At 47.1% G+C, this 15,338-nt stretch overlaps 1 protein-coding gene and 1 long non-coding RNA gene across 2 annotated transcripts in view; both read right to left on the reverse strand.

Moving 5' to 3' along the window:
• The window catches only part of LOC135388565 (uncharacterized), a 285,782-nt gene that overhangs the window by 53,039 nt on the left and 217,405 nt on the right, over positions 1–15,338 (reverse strand). The gene's annotated exons all lie outside the window — the stretch shown is intronic.
• LOC135388554 (eukaryotic translation initiation factor 3 subunit J-like) overlaps positions 1–15,338 on the reverse strand; it is a 57,902-nt gene that overhangs the window by 33,470 nt on the left and 9,094 nt on the right. Inside the window, exons 3-4 of the mRNA XM_064618173.1 lie at positions 14,106–14,142; positions 1,857–1,966 (exon numbers count right to left, since the gene is read on the reverse strand). Of these exons, the coding sequence (XP_064474243.1) occupies positions 1,857–1,966; positions 14,106–14,142 (147 nt within the window). The remainder of the gene's footprint in view (positions 1–1,856; positions 1,967–14,105; positions 14,143–15,338) is intronic.

The following is a 15,338-nucleotide window of genomic DNA, read 5'->3' on the forward strand; positions in this document are numbered from 1 at the left end:
TGTTTTCAGTGATGGCTCCGAAACAAGGCGCACAGAAGGTTGCGGCCGGCCCAGCTCGTCAGCACCAGGCGGCCCCGACAGGACGTCGTAACCGTCGAGACCTAAGACCGTCCACACCACCGAGGTCTTCGTCAGTTGCCACCTGGACGGTGGTGGCGTACAACCGTCCCGTCTCTTGGGCGTCCAGGGCCCGCTGGTCCTCCCAGCCCAGGCCACTCCGCGGAAGCGACCCGAGCCAGGTCCCTCCTCCGTTTCGAGGACTCACGCTACAAGACAGGCACCCCGCCGACCCCCCGATTGCCCTCACCGAGGATGAGAAACGTCTACTCTGCCCCGTCTGCGGAGTGCCTGAACTTCATCGTGCTACCCACCGCCGTGGTCCCCTCCATCGAGCCAAGATCGACGCACTGAGAGAAGGCAGGAGGACTGTCTCAGACGTAGCAGCGGCAGTGGCTGTCCTCCAGCGGCACCGCCCGGACCTGCTCCAGAGACAGGAAGGAGTCCCGGCGATCCCCGACGACGTTGTACTGGACATGCCCGATGTGTGAGGGCTGTGTTTACTTGGACTTTGGAGGGGGGGAGTATCGCGACCTATGTCGATAACAAGCGCGTCGGTCACGAGTACGCCCATCAGGAAGGGGGCGCTGATTGTGTGCTTCGATATGATATAAGCGGGTGGGAAGTTGAGGCTGGGGTTACTCTGGGAGTATCGACCGTGTCTGTCGTCAGAGGTATGGAATAAACCTTGTTTGTTGTTTGAACCCTTTTCGTTTGCTGTGTCTTCCTTGGCGACGGAACGGACGGACTGACGCCCCGAGGTTGTGGAAACACCGGGTTTCCACAACTTGAAAGCATGCTCATTTCTCACGAAAGTGAGCTTTGGTTGTGTTGACAACCTTACAGATGCCACTGCTACATGCTTCGCGGTAGGTGTGTGTTTTCTCAGGTCACTGACTTTAGCATACATCTCACACTTGCAGCAGACACAGGTTGCCCGTGTAGTTTCAGTGTCACATGGGCAAACCCAACTTGAAAACCTTGGCATCGTTTCCAAGAACTTTTGGTAGTACTGCTGCCTATACTTTGTTCTAGGTGACACAGCGAAGACAGACCTGCAGAACAATGCTAGGGTATGAGTGTATGAACCTGAGAGTCAGAGATCACTGTGTCCTTTATTATATTTCTAAACCTTGAAATCTGACTAGTGCATTCCTACCAATATGCACTCTGACAAACGCTGGTTGCAAACACACCTCATTCACTGGACGTCTTGCGATGTGGGCCACTTTCCCTCACCACCACATGCTCTACTCTCTCTCTCTCAATGTGCCAAGCCATTACTCATTAGAAGTTACTCACTGATACCTACAGCAGTTTTGCGAGCTTTAGCCATTTCAAGCAGCATACCAACCAGAAGCGTTAAATTTTACTAATTTCTTGTTTCCACGTTCTGCCATACCTTCGCCGTGGGATTGTCAATACTGTACAGACTGATTTTTACAGAGGTTTTCACATTTTCACTGTTGCTAAAAATCTCGTAATCTGCTGGAGGAAATCTCTAAAAAACTCGCTACACCCAAGACATGGAAAAACTTGCTAAACAGAGCAAAAAGCCGCTAAATTTAGTGACAAAATTGCTGAAGTTGGCACACTGCCTTCATCAGCATTTACCAGTTACTGCTACACCACCATCAGCAGCCGGTCTCTCACACGTTTTCCTTCATTCGATGAATTACAAAATGGTCTCATTAATGTGCGAAGGACATGCCACCATTCCAACACATCAAAGAAGGTCTCAAACCTTGAACACTAGACTCATCCTTTGTGACACACACACAAACACACTGTCAGGCTACCTTCTGCACTCGCTTGAGTTCCGCCTCTTTCCGCCTCTTCTCCTCCTTTTCTTGGATGATTTGGCTTAGCGTCTTCTTCTTCTTCACCTGTGTTGCCACCGCCTTCTCTCCTGAAATACAGGTGGACATTATGTATTCTTTCTAGCTACCAACATTACATGGGGGGTGCACTTACAACATAAAACATACAGTATTCTGGAATTTCTTTGCACGGTATTTAAAGCCTTTCGAAGCTTGGTCTTTGCCTAGCATACACAGGAATCATGCTGCTTGCTTTCTTTGCACTCCGGGCAGGGAAATGTAGTAGACAGAAAGACAATGTATCATATTCAATGGTCACTTGTCTCTTCTGCAAGTCTACCTCTCAGCTGCGTTTGCAGTCTAACGAAAAGTTGTTTAATCCAATCTAAACAAAGATGGCCTTATATTTTTAGCGGCCCATTTTGGAAACCTCCCTCTTCTACATCTGCTTTGTACTTGGTAGTCTTGATAACATTTATCATCGTTCTAAATAAAGAAGTGGTATAGGCGTCACTTAACTGTAACACTTAACTGTAACGCACATGGCCTGTTTTGACACCAGTGCCGCATGCATCGGCGCTGAGTTCAACACACTGGATCATTGAACACAAGTGCCTGCTTACAACTGTGGCTCGGCATGTTCGCATGTCGCACCTACTACGGCAGCAGGCCTCAGTGGCTTCCGTTACCTGCTCTGCACTACAGCTCTCTCCTAATGTGCACGATTGAATGCCTTATCCAGATGTGGGAAGGAAATATGTAACGCTATGTGAAAGGAATGCACCCTTGTCTGTGTGGGGGAAAGAACCGCTGTAAAAGTAATTCCTGAAAATAAGGTTGTGACACTGCCTTATTGAAGCCGAGACCGGGCAGGTCACCACACCAACCCTGAGCTACTTGATGGAGGCACTGACACTGATGCAAGATATGTGAGAATGATAATTTTATGGTTTGTCTCATTTATTGTCATCATTCACAGTCGTGACTTGTTGCCACAATCCCTATCAACAGGATAGAGTGGCCAACTCGCCGAAGGTTCAAAGATGATGAATGAAACTACAAGAATAGCCATAGCAGTAACTATTTGGTTCCTGTTTGGACGTTCTCTTCCTTGAAGTGACACCCATCTTTGGGGTATCTTTTAAGTCCTTCTGCAAATTCTTTCACTTTGCCAAACCATTTGGAAAAGTTCTGCTACCAATCAGTGATTGATTGGTCACTTTGCGTTCGCCAAAATAAATGCAGTACAGTTTCTGTGGGGCCTACTGGTCCAGAGACACTACACGCAATAACTAATGTTAGAGGGGTCAAACCGAGGACCGGCTCTAAGCCGCTACTCGCTATGGCATGTCGGAAGCACATACGTGAGAGGCGATTCACTGGAGTTGAGCTCTGGTGATCTAAGACATCAGAAACAGACATTTTATTTAAAAACAATGGCGATAACAATGAGAGAAGTAACATAAGACGTTGCATGTCGCTTGATTTCCTGAGCTGCTTTCTTCAAAATTCTTCACGTGACCGCTTCATGAATGGAGTTCTGCACAGACAGACCGAAACTTTCCAATGTTGGGTCTATAATGTTTGCGTGAACTCAAACTTCACAGCCTGCCAATATTGGTTTCTTTGATTTTTATAGGACACTGGGAATTAACTGCATTTAATCGTTCTATATCTCAGGTGCAAAAGAAGCGCCATTTTTTGTGTTCATCATGATGTCATCCCTCAATGCTAGTCACATGGCATGCACCCTTCTGAAGTGGGGTAGCTGGTTTCTGTCAAGGTCAGCCGGACTGCAACATCAATTTGCAGAAGAATGCCGTACAGTCGCAACACAGCCAAATAGCCGGATGTGGCCGAATGCAATGACGTCAGTTTCCGTTCGTTCGGAAATGTGTCATTACGTCACACAACAGGGTGCCTACAATGGAGAGCCGGCAAGTTTTTACATAAATGGGAATGGTTTTAAAACATGCTTGCATCTACTAAACGCGAGGAAACTTTGCAGAGTCATTCTCCTCAGATGCATGCAACAGTACAGTCAGTTTTTCTGACTGTGCAGAACTCCACTTTGCTGAATACCAGATTCAAATCTTAGTCCTCAATGACCATTTCGGCTTTTGCAACCACACAAGCATGTCATCAAATACTTTTTTGGCACCAAGGAACAGTCACAACTATGTTAATCATGATAATGAGTAGAGGTCAAGCCCTCTGTGTTTGTGTTCCCCTTAAAACAGTATTCAAACAATTGTTGAGCTTAGCTCCCCTACAACACTTTATCCTTTTACCGCGGCAGGCTACAGTACATCGCATTCACATGTTTTATCTCCCTCCCCCATTTGGTTAGAGTATGTTCATGAGTGGCGCACCAGCTGGGAAAGAGCATGAGTAGACCAAGATAGTCCCAGTAGGTGAAGCCACCGTCGCGCTTTTGTGCGACAATCCAACTGTCTCAAACCCAGCGTCGAAGGAGCTTGGCGGTGGCATCTATGCAGGCCACACGTGTTAGTTTAGTGTAGTGACGCCTTACAGCACTCTCTGTCCTAAATAACGGCAGCTTCTGACTTGAGACTCCTGCTTTAATCTTGATTAAAGTGGCCGTAAACAGGCCGCCGAACATTTCACAAATAATGGTACCCCATGAAAAAAGGCAGGTCACAATACCCAAATATACATTTCGTTTGGCTCGTGTCAGCTCAGTGGCCCATATACATTAGTGTGTACATATACATAGATGTGTCGTTCGCGAACGAGCAGTTCGGAATGAACGAATCCCGGGCACAAACTGAATGAACTCATTCACTATCGTCGATCGTACTCGTTCACCAGTTCACTTAGACGTCCCCGTTTTGTCAGGTTTCGCTGCGTTCGCCTTCGCAGTTTCTAGTCTCTCCACTCTCCTCCAGTCGATGGTGCGCATGTCGCCATCTATGTTCGTTGCTGTAAAGCAGTGTTGAACGCATGCGCAGTAGTTAGCCAGGCGAAGCTCAGCGCGCGTGGCCCGAATATCTGATGTGTTCGTTCAAATCAGTGAACATTAGGGACTCGTTCGAAAGATTCGTTCGCGAATCACTGACGTCAGTGGGTCATGTGACCATGATCATTACTCGTTTTCTATGCGGAGCGTCTACCGTAGCCACTGAGGCGCCAAATTCGAAGTAGGCAGGCACCAGGGGACTGGTTTAAGATTTCTAAGTACTGATCATTACTAAATACGTACATGAAAAACATGTCCACCATCTTACATACTAGCTAGAAAGGGCCTTTTCCCGTATACCTGACAAATAACTTGGAATTGTCGACTGCAGTTCACCACCAGCGATACGTAGAGCGAGCCGATCATAAACAAAAAATCTTAAAATATCTTTTTGATTCTGAATACTTCCACCCATACGACGTTCGCCACAAAGCTCGATGTCGACGCGCCGTAGTGAACCAACGCTAAGATTCCAAAGGAGACCAGCAAGAACAACGCAATTGTACGCAGCGAGTTGCGGAGAACCGAAGAACCCATGAACCAGTGCGCCGTTTGAGAGCAAACGATTCCGTTGCTCTTCGATTCAGCTCGCGAGTGAACGGTTCTCCTCGTTCTCCTACTCCTTCGATTCAGTTAAGTTCTCATCGTTCTTCGATCCTCGGCTTTGCGACTCGCCTTCAGTGCTCTCTCCGATTCATCCCAGATCGTGGGGCTTGGCGAATTGCAAACCGGTAAGCTCTCAGTGTGGCCAATCGAGCTCGTGGCCTGTCAATATTCCAGCTTCGGAGGAATGCCGACAGATAGCGTCCGCACCGGAATAGTTGAGTGTCGATTCATTCGACCGCCGGGAACGGCGGAAACACTACCTGGAGCGAGAAGTAAGCTTGATCGTGGGTGGCTTTCGATTCTTACTAACAGGTCGCAGTGAGTCTCGCCGTTTCCCGTAGACTAAGTTCAGTCTTTTCAAAAGAAAAGTGCTGCACCGGTCCATCACCAATTCTTAAATACATGCGAGGTCCATGGCGAAAAGAATGTGAGAGGGTTGCACTGCTTGACCTAGTTCAGGGCCGGGTTGCAGGCGAAAAGAATGGACCTACTATGAAGGGGACCAAAAAGTAACTATGAAAGTGAATTTGCGTGACCAAAGAAAGCCCTGCCGAGAGGCGGAAGCAAGTCGAATGTGGAGAAAATGTAAACTACGAGAGAATTACAGTGCGGCAGAATGAATTGTTTATTTTCTTCATGACAGCGAGAGACGGTCCCATAAACATCCATTCGCTTATCGCAGCATATGACCAATATGGCCGGCAGGTGACTGTCAGATTTAGTGCGGTAATGTGTTGTACGAACACATTGTAGCAAGCCGCCCAATCTGCAACGCCATCAGCGCTCGTTCACATTGGTCGCGCTAATAAATGCACGGCGCACGGGCCGCTCGGCCAGCTGTTCCCGTGGATTAGCCAGAACGTTGTCTCTTTCCTGGAACACGCTACCTACAAACTGGTGACCCGACGTCTCGATGGACGCTCCACGGACTGAGTCATCAGCCCCGACGTCCCCTCCAGTCCACTATGCTGGAGACCATCCGTCGATCGCCGCCGTCGGCGGTGAGATTAAGCTTCCCCCCTTCTGGACCAAGAATTCCCGGGCCTGGTTCTCCCAAGTTAAGGCGCGATTTGCACTTCGGCATATTTCGTCCCAACTTACCAAGTACCTCAATGTTGTGTCCACGCTGCCCATGGAGATCGCCGACCAGGTTGATTACCTCTTGGCTTCACCACCGCCTGACAACCCCTACGATCGGCTGAAGGAGGCTATTCTTTCCCGCATTGAATGCACCGAGCAATCCCGCCTCCGCCAACTTCTATCTGAGGAAGAACTGGGCGATCGGCGGCCAACCCAATTACTGCACCGCATGAATCCCTCGATCCTGTGGGAGCTCTTCCTCCAGCGGCTCCCACAGCAAGTCCGCTGGGTACAGGCCGGATCTGACGAGGTCTCCCTCGATAACCTTGCCCAGTTGGCGGACCGCATCATCAACTACTCAGCCCCATCTGCGCCACCTTTCACACGGACTGAGAACATCGCGGCTGTTTCCCCGTCTGATCCTACGCTCCTTGCCCTACAAGCGCAAGTCAAAGAGCTTACGGACGCTGTTGCCGCTATGCGCGCTGACCTTTCTGGTCGACCACGGTACCGATGCTCTCATTCTCGTTGGCGCCAATCCCCTTCCCGCAGCCCGGCCTACCAGGGGGATCTATGCTATTATCACCAGAAGTTTGGCGACCGTGCCCTCAAGTGTACTCAGCCGTGCTTCTGCACGGGAAACTCGGGGGCCAGTCCATAGCGGCGGCCTACGACTCTGGTCCACCGGCAAGCCGTCTGTTCTTCATCACCGACGTGGTCGCGGGCCATCGGTTCTTGGTGGATACGGGTGCCGAGGTCAACCTTGTTCCTCCTACACGGGCCGACCGAGTCCACGGCAAGTCCTCCGCCACCCTCCAAGCCGTGAACGCCTCATCGATCTCTACCTTTGGTCTGCGGTCCCTTGCCATTGACATCGACCTGCGAAGACTCTTTCGATGGGTCTTCGTAATCGCCGACGTACCCCACGCTATCCTCGGCGCCGACTTCCTCCAGCATTTCGCACTCGACATTAGTCTCTCGCGCAGGAAATTGACAGACACCCTGACTACCCTTTCGGTGTCTGGTTCGCCCGCGCTGCAGACTTCTACGGGCATTCGTACTGTGCTGCCTGCGTCCCGCTACGCCGCTATTCTCGCCGATTTTCCCGCTGTGACCAAGCCGTGCAACCTTGAGGTTACGCCCACGCACTTAGTCATGCACCACATCCAGACCACCCGCGGTATCATGCCCCCGTCGGCTCTTCGGTGAGCGTCTCCAGATTGCTCACCGTGATTTTGACCACATGCTGCAGCTGGGGCTCATCCATCCATCGTCCAGCCAATGGTCATCACCGCTACACATGGTACCGAAGAAGGACCCCGGCGATTGGCGGCCTTGCGGCGACTATAGAGCCCTGAATTCCCGCACAGTACCAGACCAGTATGACTTGCCGCACATCCACGATTTCACCAGTGGCCATGCTGGTGCGACCACCTTCAGCAAGATCGATCTGGTCAAGGCCTACCACCAGATCCCGGTAGCACCCGAGGACATTCCGAAGACCGCCATTATCACACCGTTTGGCCTCTTCGAATTCGTCCGAATGCCGTTCTGTCTTCGGAATGCTGCACAGACTTTCCAGCGCTTTATCAACGAGGTCATACGAGGTCTTCCATTCGTGTTTGCGTATCTGGACGACCTACTCATTGCCAGCAAGTCTCCTGAGGAACACGAAGCACACCTGCGCCAGGTGTTCCAGTGCCTGGACGACAATAGCCTTGTCATCAATCCCGGCAAATGCCTTTTCGGCGTTCCGTCGTTGGACTTCCTCAGCCACAGCGTGTCAGCGGACGGCATTTCACCGCTCCCGTCCAAGGTACAAGCCGTTCAAGACTTCCCCGTGCCTTCTTCACTGCGGAATCTCCGCGAGTTTCTCGGCCTCGTAAACTTCCATCGCCGTTTTATCCCACACTGTGCCAACCTCTTGCGACCCTTGACAGACCTGCTTCGTATGCACACCAAGGCGAACTCCCCTCTGACGCTCTACTCAGAAGCTCTCACTGCCTTCCAAACCATCAAGGCGGCCCTTGCATCAGTCGCCATGCTCGTACACCCGGTGTCTTCGGCCCCTACACGCCTAATGGTGGACGCCTCATCTCATGCCGTTGGCGCCGTTCTCCAGCAGCAGCCTACCTGGACGAGCCACCCAATCTGCAATGCCATCAGCGCTCGTTCACATTGGTCGCGCTAATAAATGCACGGCGCACGGGCCGCTCGGCCAGTTGTTCCCGTGGATTAGCCAGAACGTTGTCTCTTTCCTGGAACACGCTACCTACAACATCATGGAACACACTCGCCCACAAAACAGAACTCTGACTCAGTTACTGTCTACAACCCTGCACATAAGTAGACGCCGGTTTGCCGTTGACCACATGATGTTATGACGTCACGGAAAGGTGAACGAAAGAACGAATCTTTTGAACGGTTCAGTGAACCAAACTGAACTGAACGAACGAGTTCACCAAAGTGAACTGGATTGCCCATCACTAATATACATCACTGCTTTCAAAGATGAATAACGGGGGCTGAGCTCCATGCCCTGGAGGGACGCAACGTTTCAGTTTTCCAGCCAATAAACAGGCTTCACTATCAGCTGTGAGGTGGAGTGCTCCGTTTGTTTCTCTGGTTCTCCATGGTTCCGAAATTCAGCGTCATGGCATCTCCAACATCTCCGGCTGGATTAAGCAATATTGAGCGCCTAATTCTGACACGAACGTGAACAATTGGACTGCTATCATATGACACGATTCCAACCCGGGTACCTCCCAGTCATGACATGACATGGCCAGCACTCTAACCACTGAGCCACGCGAGCAGGTGACCAAACCAAAGTACGGCAGCCCAGTCGTCGGAACCATTCGAAGATGATGACCCATCGTGCACCCAAGATTCCAGAACTGTACCGCCGGATATTATATTTCATCCGTATACAAGCACCTTTTGGATTTCAGCACTGGTAATTACAAGGAGGGCCGTTCACACGCCAAATGATCCAGAAGTGCCGCTCGACCCCCTCTAGAATTTTATGGTAATTTTGTGGGTGGTTCCTTATGACTTAGAAAATACAAATGTTTTTGGTATTTTCTAACGAAACTGAAATTTACGGGGTGCAGAGTCCCTCAAAGATGCAGTGCTTAGCGAAAATCTATCTCGCGTTAAACAGGCATTACCACCCTCGTAAGGCACGGAGCATGTTAGAAAGCGTCTTATTTGATAGGGGAGAGTTCATTTTACTGTATGTAACCAATTTTCACCATCGCACTCAACGGGCTCGACGCCTGTGGCATGCACAAAATTTGCAAAGTTTGTGCAAGGTTACGTATTTTTTTGCAATATAAAATTCTCGAATTTCTTCCTCAAAATTTTTTTTCCGAACAGACACCATGTCGTACTTTAAGCACAAAAAATCCAACCCCGCAGGTGCACTGTAAGCCGCAGTAAAAAAAATCGAGAAGTTGTGAAAATTCGACAAAATGCACATTTTTGACCAAAAAATTTGGTGTGAGGCGGTTGGCATAGAAGTGTGATCAAGGTGTCTTTCAATGCACCGTCTTCCTAGCAAGACGTAGCAAAAAAGTCTCAGAGGAACTTTTTGTTAAAGTCAAATAATAATTTTTTAACTGAAGGTAACTTCGCAAATGTGTATGCGCGCTGCCACGCATCGTAGCGAAGGAAAAACGGAGCGGATCACTCACAAAAAACTAGATGGAAAGAAAACACTAAGCAGTCGCATTATTGAAGAGCAAATAACGATTGCAAACATGTGTTTGCCCTCATCGAGACTCGGCGGTTCTGCAGTGAGCTCATCAAGCTGGCCATCTTGTGCACCAACCAAACTTTTAGTCAGCTCGCAGTGCTGGTAAGTGAGATAAGGAAGGACATGGAGATAGGGGTCCATTCAGGCTTTATGGTACCATATGGTTGATTTTTGGCCGTGTGGCACCTGGCATGTGTCAGTCGAGTTGTTGACATGAGTAGAGTAATCACAACATGAACAGTGATCAAGTACTGCCTGCACAGACCATATGGTACCATAAAGCCTGAATGGACCCCTATCTCCATGTCCTTCCTTATCTCACTTACCAGCACTGCGAGCTGACTAAAAGTTTGGTTGTTGCACAAGATGGCCAGCTTGATGAGCGCTCACTGCGCAACCGTCGGGTCTCGAAGGGGGCAAACAAGTGCTTACAATCCTTATTTGCTCTTTAATAATGCGACTGCCTTGTGTTTTCCTTCCTTCTAATGTTCTGTGAGTGACCCACTCAGTTGTTCATTGGCTACGATTCGCCGCAGCACGCACACATGTTTGCGAAGTTACTTTCAATTAAAAAGTTATTGAGTTTGACAAAAAGTTCCTCTGAGATTTTTTTGCTACATCTTGCTAGGAAGACGGTGCATCGAACGACACCTTGATCACGTTTCTACCGCAACTTCCTCACACCAAATTTTTCTGTAAAAAATGTGCATTTTGTCGAATTTTCACAAATTCTCGATTTATTACTGCGGCTTACAGTGCACCCGAAGGACTAATTTTTTTTTGTGCTTAAAGTACAACACAAGGGCTATTCGACAAAACATTTTCAGGAAGAAATTCCAGAATTTTATATCACAAAAAAATTCGTAAACTTGCACAAACTTTGCAAATTTCGTGCATGCCACAGGCGTCGAACCCATCGAGTGCGATGGTGAAAATTGTTTATACATATGGTAAAATGAACTCTGCCCTACCAAATAAGACGCTTTCTAACATGCTCCGTGCCCTACGTGGGTGGTAATACCTGCGTAAAACGACATAGGTTTTTGCCAAGCACTGCATCTTTGAGGGGCTCTGCACCCCATAAAGTTCAATGTTGTTACAAAAGGCCAATGCTCCGTTGCTTTCGGAGCCATAGGGTACCACTAAAAAAATTCACATACGATTCTTGGGGGGGGGGGTCACTTGGCGTGGAATGGCCCAGGAGCTTTCACTGTCTAAGTTGCAATTATAAAACACAGAGAAATGCGCACCTTGTATACCGTTTATGGCCCCTTTAACTAAAGTACTTTTTAGTATTGTATCTCAATCCTCATTGAACTGCCAACAAAAAGTGCCACCTAAAGTTTGGGGCTAGCAACCCTTTATTTTTAATAAACAAAGCCCTTCCTGACAGGGTTTGTTTGGTAATTTTCCAAAAATATTTTTAACCCCAAATTCCACAAAGAAGAGTTTTATATGCAACCTTTGCAATTTCTTTGTACCTCAAAATCCCCAATCATCATCATAAAATAAAGTTGTTGCACCAGGATTCATATACTAAGTCGTATGCTCCACTGACATACTAGACGTTTGTCTCAAGTTGTTAATTGTTGCAAATTTCAGTTCCTTTGCTGAGATGACCTGTTAGTCTTATAATCAAGTTTTACACGGGCTTTTCCTGTAACAGCCGCACGGCCCATTGATAACATGCTACCTATAGTGTCAAGATATCTCTGTTAATGAATGTGAAACTCAATGAACTTGCTTCTTTCTCTGCACAGTTTGTGAACAGCCTAGACCACCCACACCAATATCAGGCCTCATGGCCATTGCACTGTACCTTGTGTGGTTCCAGAGTGCACTGTCGCAGGGAAGGGTGCATTTTGGCACACTCAACGAACTCAAGTTATCATGACAAATTTTCTTTTCAAAAATTAGAACATGATATTTCTCATGAACAGCTAATTTGTCAAAGGCAAATGAAAGTAACTACAACCTAATTTTGTCTATTAATTGATCTGAAAGAGCTGAGGAAATTTAAAAACATTTTGCAGGACAGTTATGAAAACAGATCCGTCTCACACTGCTATGACGACTCCTTTGTGTGCAGTATATTACACTGATGGCTGCACACTGAAGACCTTTCTTTGATTTTTGTGCACTGCACACTTTGTGCAATTGCCCCACAGTAGGAACATCAGATATTATGTGGCGGTGTGATGGTTGTGTGTCTGATATCTAAGAATGTTCCCTTTCAACATCAATTCATTAATCCATTGCAGTCCCAACCAGCGCTACCTTACATCGAAACAACATTAGGGCTAGATTGCACTGAAGTTACGCTACATTCCCTACATTAAGAGACACTTCCCAACAATTTCTTAAATGCCTACAGTATTTGTAGGTGGCTTTCAGGTGTAGAAAAAAAGAAAACCATACACAAACATGCAACAGAACCACTTCTACAAATATGCTGCAAGTCTGATATACGGCTGGGTCACTTTGTCGATAGTAGGCACAACACTTCCAAAAGCTTTGTGTGCGCGCTATGCAGTAATACTTTGCACAAATGAAGCCATGCCTCTTCTGTGATATGCATGCATCGCATCACCATAATGCGAAAGAGAAAGTTCACTTCAATTATGCCACAATGCTCGCGTTAAATTTTAATTTAATGCAATGAGTTAGTCATGCTTGGCTTTATGCATAATAAAATTTGTAAAAATAAGTTTGCTATAATACAACACAATTTTATAAACTGATCTTTAAAATCAAAGACCAAAACCAGATTGTTCAGGCAATATAATATATTGTGAGGCAGAAGAGGATCTCTGGCATTCTGACTTGGCCCTGAGCAGACCAACCATTCCCTTCGATCTTAAAAAAAGAATCTCGGTCAGGGTCAGAAATGAATGTCTAATGTAATGAAGGGACGTTAAATGATCTATGGTGAAGGAAGGGCTGGAGTCACTTGCTTTACGTCAGCATAGGTGCAATGAGGTTGTGCTTCTGAATTGGACAATGGAGCAGACAGCTCTGCTTGTACCACAGTGTGAAGATGATGGAGAAGAGGAACTTGCTGTCCCATGGATGTTGCTTGGGGTAACTATTATTATAACAGATTATCTATCTGATGACAGCATGGACATCAACAGAATCAATGTTCCCTGTGCTGGTTTCAAGGGCCTCTATTGTGGCTGATGGCAAGAAGAGAAGCATCAATAGCATCCTGTGTTGTACAACACAGACGTACAACATCCACAACCGTGGATGGACCTTTGAGAAGAAAGAGCTGTAAAGCAAAGTCTCTGATGCACTTAGCAAATTTTGTCAGCATCATTTTTATCATCACATTGTCACACAGAGAAAGCATGTTCTCAATGTACGACAGATTAGTTTCTTCCGCTATTTGGACATTTTGTGCTAGGCGGGTCTCAGCATCTACTTTTTGTGCTGCAGATCTGCCATAAGCTTAGTGAAGAGATGAGGAAATGTGTGACGAGTAGTGATTTCAGTATCATGGTTGACGAACCACGTCACAGCAACATCCACAAGATAGAATATGATGTTTTCGAATTTTATAAGAGCTGAGCCAGTCGATACCGCGGACCACTTCCCCCGGAGACTGGCAAACCGTGCTGGCGAAGAATAAGAGCCTCCAAACTCCCTTGCTGCTCAAGGCTCGGTAAATACTGTGTCCAGATGGAAGCCTCAGATCGGGTGAGTGGATGGGAGGCACAGTGCACTTGAAGCAGGTGTTGCGTAAACGAGGATGGGGTTTTAATCAGGAGCCTCTTCTACCTCACAATGTGTATAAATTGTTCACCTTCTGCTGCAGCATCCTCTTCATCATCCCAATTCTCCTGCAAGACATCAAGGAGGAAACACACGGTTATTATACAATGGCTAAATTAGAATTGGTTATGAGATTCATGTATCTCTTTTTTGTGGTGCGCAGGAATATTTATGTGCCCACATTTTGAAATCTCTGACAGTGTAGATACAATCATAATGTAGACCCCCAAAAGCCGTTTGTCGCCGTTAATTCTTATATCTGTCATAATAGACGACTTGAGAAAATCCCAGTGCTTAGCACCGCTTTGAACTGTGGGAGCTTAGTAATACGAAAGAAACGGGTAGCCTTTAAGCTGTTTCGATCTCTCCCCTACTGGTCCATTGCCCACGATGTGTCAAGGTGAACGAAAGTGAAACGTCAAGGATTATGCATACTGTAAAAACCCCGAGACTATGGAACACGAAGGGACAGACACAACACGAAGTCTCAAACACCGCTGAAAATTTTACTCCACAAACAAGAAATATATACAAACAGGAGGGAAGGGAACACCAGTTGAGAACAAAATAGGAGGTCATTTCAGGGGAACGAGCAGTATGTTCAAGGCCGGACCGAGGATTACGGAAGCTTTGCTGACACAGTTCCCACAAGAAGTTATGAAAAGTGTCTCTCTCAAAAGCATTCTGTGCGGGTCCACTTCGGATGCCTTTACAATTGTTTCATCCCATAGAGGGAAGCAATCTGAGCATTCTTCCAAATGTTTTGCAATTTCAGAGTTTGAAGCTTTATTTTTTACTTTTAATGAATGCTCTCTCAAACGATCATTTAGGCAACGTTTTGTCTGGCCAATATAACAGATGTGCAAACTTCTTCGCAACGGCTAACAAGTTGTGAGACACTTTGTGAAAGAAAGGCACCCGTTCTTTCACAAAGTGTCTCACAACTTGTTAGCCGTTGTGAAGTTTCAAATCAACATCGTTTTCAAGAACAACTTCCGTCTTGACTGCCTCACGCCTTTCGCCAAACCTGAAGTTTTTTGCAAGAATCACCGGAATAAATTTGTCCCCTGTTCTTCAAACGTTGTTTACCAGATCCCCTTAGCTTGTGGTTTCTGTTATATTGGCCAGACAAAACATTGCCTAAATGATCGTTTGAGAGAGCATTCATTAAAGGGACCGAAAAGTGAATATAAACCTATCGAAACTTTATGTTCAGCGAAAAGCTTGAACCTTCAAAAGTTCAAATATCAAAGAACTCCGCTGA

This window comes from Ornithodoros turicata, chromosome 3 (genome assembly GCF_037126465.1).
Source record: "Ornithodoros turicata isolate Travis chromosome 3, ASM3712646v1, whole genome shotgun sequence".
Taxonomy (NCBI): Eukaryota; Metazoa; Arthropoda; class Arachnida; order Ixodida; family Argasidae; genus Ornithodoros; species Ornithodoros turicata.